This window comes from Cricetulus griseus, chromosome 3 (assembly GCF_003668045.3).
Source record: "Cricetulus griseus strain 17A/GY chromosome 3, alternate assembly CriGri-PICRH-1.0, whole genome shotgun sequence".
NCBI classification, from domain to species: domain Eukaryota; kingdom Metazoa; phylum Chordata; class Mammalia; order Rodentia; family Cricetidae; genus Cricetulus; species Cricetulus griseus.
Genome location: NC_048596.1, coordinates 24,866,084 through 24,872,673, shown reverse-complemented (window position 1 = coordinate 24,872,673; position 6,590 = coordinate 24,866,084). Strand labels below are relative to the sequence as shown.

General features: G+C 46.5%; 1 protein-coding gene across 1 annotated transcript; it reads left to right on the top strand.

The window, feature by feature from the left end:
• The first annotated feature begins 2,958 nt into the window (after positions 1-2,958).
• Positions 2,959-6,225, top strand: LOC103159471 (fibroblast growth factor-binding protein 3-like). Its single transcript, XM_027406333.2, has 2 exons — positions 2,959-4,025; positions 5,317-6,225. The coding sequence occupies exons 1-2, from the start codon at positions 3,997-3,999 to the stop codon at positions 6,134-6,136; spliced, it is 849 nt and encodes a 282-aa protein (XP_027262134.1). The 5' UTR covers positions 2,959-3,996; the 3' UTR covers positions 6,137-6,225.
• Positions 6,226-6,590: the final 365 nt, after the last annotated feature.

The window sequence follows — 6,590 nt, the reverse complement described above, 5'->3', positions numbered from 1 at the left end:
ATCTTCTCCCCACCCCTCTTTTTCTTTTCTTTTGGGTTCCTGGTACTGGAGAGTGAAGGCCAGGCGCCTTTGCCAGCGTCAGACACATACCGTCACAAACTGAGATGGAGAGTTGCTGATGATTATGTTGTATAATTACATTTTCAGACAGAGATTCCCCCTTTTGATGTTCATATTGGTATACAAAAAAAAATAGGCTTTAATAATATATTGACTCCACACTTGCAACCAGTCAGGCTCTGTGCTCTATGTTGAGCATTCCTTTTAAGCCTCTGCAGGGCCCTGTGGTGAAAGTGCTGTATGACCATCCCTATTTACAAACGGGAAAACTGAGGCTCAAAGAAGGGAAGTGAATTGCTCAAGGTTACTTAAACAGCTGCAAGACCCCAGGCTGAACCCACGTTTGTGGGCTTCTATTGCAAACATTGCTACTTAGATTTTCCTGTAAGATTTTATAGCTGTGGGAGGAGAAAATGCCAAAATCTTGTCTCAGTGATTCTGAAGTGGTCTTTCTTAAATTTCTTTGTATGACAGCTATAGAAACTAGCTTCTTTAATTGTGCATGTGGTGGCTGGGTAATTGGGAACCGTGTTAGCCAGCTACATCTCACCAATGGCATCTTCAGAAGACACCCCAGTTCCCATAACAACATATTTCGCTTGGGTCACCACAAGTGACTGTCCCTGCAGAGGAGCTTGGATGGGCCATTCCTGTCCAATGCGCATCCTACAATGAGCAATGTCTGTGCTGTGACTCCACAAGGCATGGACAAGGTTTTCGCAGGGCTGCAATTCTGAGGCTCTTCATACTCAATTTTCCTTCTCTCCTGTCCTTAGGGTACTGCACGTCCCCTCATGGTTAAGGCTCAATTTCTACTGCATGCTTGACTAAATTGTGAGGAAAAGGAAAGTCGAAGACAAGCAGCATAGTGAAGTTGAAGCTGCCCAAATCACTGCCAAAAGGTTAGTCACTTGATAACAACTGTGTACAAGGAAGGCTAAAAATGCCCCTAACTTGAGGGAACGAATCCAGGAAAAAGGGAGAGCAGATTTGGGTGAATAACCGGTACTTTATCAAAATGAACAATGGAGAAACCAGAGGCATATTCTCCTGGTCCCGTTGCTTCCTTTCCCACCCACCTCATACAAACAAATAGGTTTTCTATCATTAAAACAAGACCTGTTCAAAATAAAATAGGCCCTACCACAGCCCAGAAGTTGATTTCTTTTCTTGAGACATGGTCTCACTGTGTAGCTCTGACTGTCCTAGAACTCACTCCATAGACCAGGCTGGCCTTGAACACTCAGAGATCTGCCTCCTCTGCCTCCTGAGTTCTGGGATTAGAAATCAACTTCTGAAGTAGTTGAGTACAAACCTTTAGTCCCAGAGAACAAGCTGAGGAAGTTAGTTTCCCCCCAGCACCATATGGGTCCCAGGAATTGAACTCAGATCTTCAGGCTTGGAGACAAGTTCCTTTATCCACTCAGCCATCTGGCTGGCCTCTCTTCTCTTGGTGTTTGCTTTTTGTACTTTGTAGCTGTTGTTGTATACATTTAGGATTAGTATTTTCTGAACTGATACCTCCCCCCCACCTGGTTTTCAAGACAGGGTTTTTCTGTATAGCTTTGGCTTGGAACTTGCTCCATAGACCAGGCTGGCCCCAAACTCAGAGATCTGCCTGCCTCTGCCTCCTGAGTGCTGGGATTAAAGATATGCACCACCACTGCCTGGCATGAATTAACTCAGCATCATATAGTGCTTTCCTTTGTCCCATTTCTTTGTTTTAGAGCTCGTTGGATTATAATATCATTTGTGATAGTCAGAATAATGACCCTCCAAAGAGGTCATCATCTCAATGTCCAGAACTTGTAAGTTAGACTGAAATGGGGGAATTAAGCTTATAGGTGGAATTAAGGTTATTAAACAGCTGACCTCGGATGATTCTGATATATATATATATATATATATATGTATATATATATATATTTTTTTTTTTTCCTAGACAGGATTTCTCTGTGGCTTTGGAGGCTGTCCTGGAACTAGCTCTTGTAGACCAACCTGGTCTTCAACTCACAGAGATCCACCTGCCTCTGCCTCCCGAGTCCTGGGATTAAAGGTGTGCGCCACCAATGCCTGGCCCCAATGTAACTATAAAAGTATTATTATTTATTTCTTTGCTTATTTTCTTGAGACAGGGTCTCACTATGTAGACTTGTTGAGCTTGGAGCTCATTCCTAGACCAGGCTGACCTTGAACACATAGAGATCTGCCTACCTTTGCCTCCCAAGTGCCAGGACTAAACATGTGTACCACCATGCCTAGGGTGGTGGTGTTGTTATTTTATTTTGTCTTTGTTGTTGTCTGTTTTGTAAAAGAGAGAGGCAAGTAAGAAAATGAAATTCTGAAAAAATATAAAGATGGAATCAGTGAATGAGATGATAGCCAGGTTTAAATATGGAAGAAGGCTGTGGGCCAAGGAATGTGGGCAGCTTCTGACAGCTTGGAAGGGCAATGACGCTGATCCACCCCCCCCCCCCCAAGAGCTTCCATTGTTTATTTTCTTTGCAGCTGGCTGACTGCCCTTCTATGGTGACCTTTTCAGAAACTCTGTTTAGCCTTGAACTTTGTGCTGAATATCAAAATGGGAAGTTTATCCCCAGAATTTTCTTTCAGTCAACAGAATGTAAATGATTAAAACACATCTTCCAGGTGATAGTGATGCTTAGGCAATGAGATATGATAGAAAGTTAGCATTTTATGAATATGCTAATATTCTTGTACAAATTTGTATTCTGGGTTTAAAAATGTAGGGCAGACTGTCAGCGTACTAAGATACTGTGACTAGCCATTTTCTGTTTCCCATGTCTGCCAAGCAAATTTATAAATTGGACCAGTAACTTAGGGCAGGTAACTTTTTTTTTTTTTTGAGTCAGAGTTACCACGTAGAATGGCCTGGAACTAACTATATAAACCACACTAGCCTTGAACTCATAGAGCTCTCCCTGCCTCTGCCTCCTGAGTGCCAAATAATTTTGAGAATAGATCCAAATGGTTTTATGTCTATGACTTCTCTTTCTCCCCATAGACTGAGCTACCAGCACCTTCCTCTCCAATACCTTCTAATCTAAGCACTGACAGTAAACACTGGTCCACCCTGGCAGCTCTCCCTCTGCTCTGGATGGTGCCTCTACAGGAAAACATTCGTGTTTCCCAGAACCATCATCTTTGTATTAGAGAGATTTTGATTCAGTTCTCTCCCAACTGCAGGTGTGTCTTCCTAGTATGTTCTTCCAAACCTTTTTCTAGATGTCCTAGACACAGAGGTTTTCTCTCTTCTCCTGCACATTTCAGTCGCTTTTCTCCAGCTCTTTGAAGTCTACCATCTTTCTCTGGGTTACATCATGTACCCCACATGTTATACTTGTTGATATTCATGCTATTGTTTCTGTGGAGACTACATGTATAATTCTACAAGGTGATGAGTGTGCCTTAAAGTCCCCGACTTAACCTAACCCAATCTACATACAACCCTGGAGATATTGGGACTTAGCTAATGTAATTCAAAAGATGGAAGGATTTGATCCCTTGCTGCTCACTGCAAGCAGCTGGGTCCTGTCCCTCTACTTTGTTCTGGAGGAGGAGTCCTGGCAAAGCTCCTCTCAGAGAGTAAGGAGCAGGGATGCTGGCTGGCTGCTTGCTTGGACACACAGAGTGCCCTTTTCCTCTTTCTTAGAAAGAAATTTGTCAGACCATCAGAGGGCTTGTCAGTCCTCTTTCAGGGAGGGCTGAAAGTGTGATTCTAGCTATGAATTCATTTCCATTACTTCTTTCTGGGAATGCATGCTTTTTGTTTGTATTTTTAGATAATTCGTATGTTGATTCATACTTTTGGAGAATGGTCTCCAGATACTTTGAGTTTTCTTTCCTTGACTACGATGAATTTTATCAAAAGACAGTGTTACTCAACACGTGACCATATAAGCCTACCCACAAACCATGTTCCATCTGGATGCCTTGACAATTGTGTGAGTACAAAAAAATTATACAAAACGGGAATAAAGTAGTTTCTATTCCCCAGAAACAGATCAAAAAAGGAAAAGTCGGGAATTTGCTGCAATCACTAATATTTTTTAAAAGGAGCAAGTAATGCTAGAAGGTCAACAGAAATGTATTGTACCTGGGGTGAGCCTTGCATTGGCGTCTGGCTCAGGCTGATGCTGTAAGTTAATAAAAGACAACTGGGCATGGTGGGGCATGCCTTTAATTCCAGCTATTTGGGAACTGAGTCAGGAGGATTGCAGGGTTCGTGTGGTTGTAGAGCATGACCCTGTTTTAAACTAAGCTTTAAAAACAAGGTTAGGGTTTTAGCAAGATGCCTCTGTTGGTGTAGGAGCTTCCTGTCAAGGCTGACAGCCTGAACTTAATCCCCAGGACCCACAGGTGGAAGGTGAGAACTAACTCTGACAGTCCTGAGTTAGTTCCCTGATTCATTGTCCCCTGACTGCCACAGGGGAGACCCACAAAATAGAGGGAGAAAAGAGATACTGGCTCCTGCAGGTTTTTCTCTCTCTCTCTCTCACACACACACACTAAATACATGTAATGCGAAAAGAAAAAGGAAGCTGTGCAAATAGTCAAATAATATCTATTTTATTTTATCTTTTTTATATTAAAACTTAGGTCTTCCTGTTTCACTTTTATTCATCAGATAAATTTGTAAAAGTTTCAAAAGAAAAGATTTGTTAACATTTACCTTATTTTCAGCGATGGAAGCAAAATACAACATTTATATTTCATGTCACACAGCTGCCTCTATCATACTTCTGGGGTGTGTGGGTCTGCACGAGGGTGTGTCTTCTGTGTTGGTAGTGTGGAAAATCGAGTGCGAGAGAAGTCTGGGAGGGGCATAGAGGGGGAGGCCCCTTCGCTCCCATTGATAACAGGTTCATTCACAGAGAACCGTTTGAAACAGACTAAGCCCTTAAGCAGTCATTCGCTCTACTCTAATAGGGCCTCTTCACCTCTTCTAGAATTCGGTAAGCTAAAAAGTGCATGCGTCCTACGATTAACCTGAAATGATTTTGTAGACAATTTGGTGGAGGGTGGCAGGGTGATGATTAAACGTCATTTTCCTATCTCAATGAACATTTCAAAAACGACCTCTTAAACAGTAAGTTGTCCCCCTAGGACAAATCTTTAGAGGGGCTCCTCGCAGCTGAGAACATTGGTTTCCAGAAAGTCGGGTCAGGGGAGTTGGCAGGTTCCTGTGCCCAGGGAAAGGGCTGCGTGGGACTCATCCGTAGCCTTCATCCGCAGATCCGAGGATGCTCCTCGCTGCGTGCTGCCTGCACTGAAGCCCCAGGGACCCCAAAAGAGTGGGATGGCTAGAGCGGACAGGAGACCTCCGAGGCCGCAGGCGTCGCCTTCGACGCTGAGATTGCTGCTTCTGCTGCTGGGATGCTGCCTCCTCGTGGCCGCCGGCAAGGACAAGGGGTCGACTGGTAGGAAGGCGGCCCCGGCCTCGGGTCCCACGGGCGGTTCCTCGGGTCGCTTCGTGAGCCCAGAGCAGCACGCGTGCAGCTGGCAGCTCCTGGTGCCCGCCCCGGGGACGCAGGCGGGCGGCGAGCTGGCGCTGCGCTGCCAGACTCCGAGTGGGGCTAGCCTGCACTGCGCCTACCGCGGGCATCCCGAGCGCTGCGCGACCTCCGGGGTCCGGCGCTCGCACTACTGGAGGCGGCTGCTGGGAGCGCTGCGCAGGAGACAGCGACCTTGCCTGGACCCCGCGCCGCTGCCACCGCGCCTGTGCGCCCACAAGAAGGCGGTCGCCGAGCTGCACCGGCCCGCTCGCCCCACCCTGTCCGTGAGTCCCGCCGAGCAGCTCCTTCCCAGGGCACGGAGCCGGTCCCGACTGCTGCAGCCGATGTGGTCCTCGAGCTCGCTGCCCGAAGAGAAGCCCTCGAGGGCGAAGACCAGCGCGGGCAGGAAGAAGACGGGCTCCGACCCGGTCCCGAAGCCTTCCGCGGTGGCCGGGCTCCAGCCAGACGGTCTGGACCAGAATGCGGAGCTCACTGAGACCTACTGCGCCGAGAAGTGGCACTCCCTCTGCAACTTCTTTGTCAATTTCTGGAATGGCTGAGGTTGTGGGCCTGGCGGGGGCACTAGGGGCAGGTGCAGTGCAGCCGGGGCGGGAGGCTCTGGGCGTCTTAGAGCTTGGGAACCGGGATGGAGTAGGCAGGAGTCCGAATTCCAAAATGGGGCAGGGGTCAGGGTGGGGAGAATCTGAGACAGCAGAGGGGTGAAGGTCTCCGAAGCATCTCAATTCTGATTTAAGAGCAGAGGAAATAGTGGAAGCGGATAGGCTTATATTAAGTTTGCAAAAACTGTAGACTAGGGAGAAACGCTGAGAATAGGAGAATGAAGTGACTTAAAAGATGCCAATCTCTCCTATAAGTGGGAGACAGTGTATATTAACGCATTATTATTAAAATGTATCTGAGTAAGAGCCTGAGTCAGGTTGAACTGTTCAAACGTCTTCTTGGCTGTTCAACTGAAAAGAGGACTAGTTTTTCTCCCTACCCAATTTCTGGAAT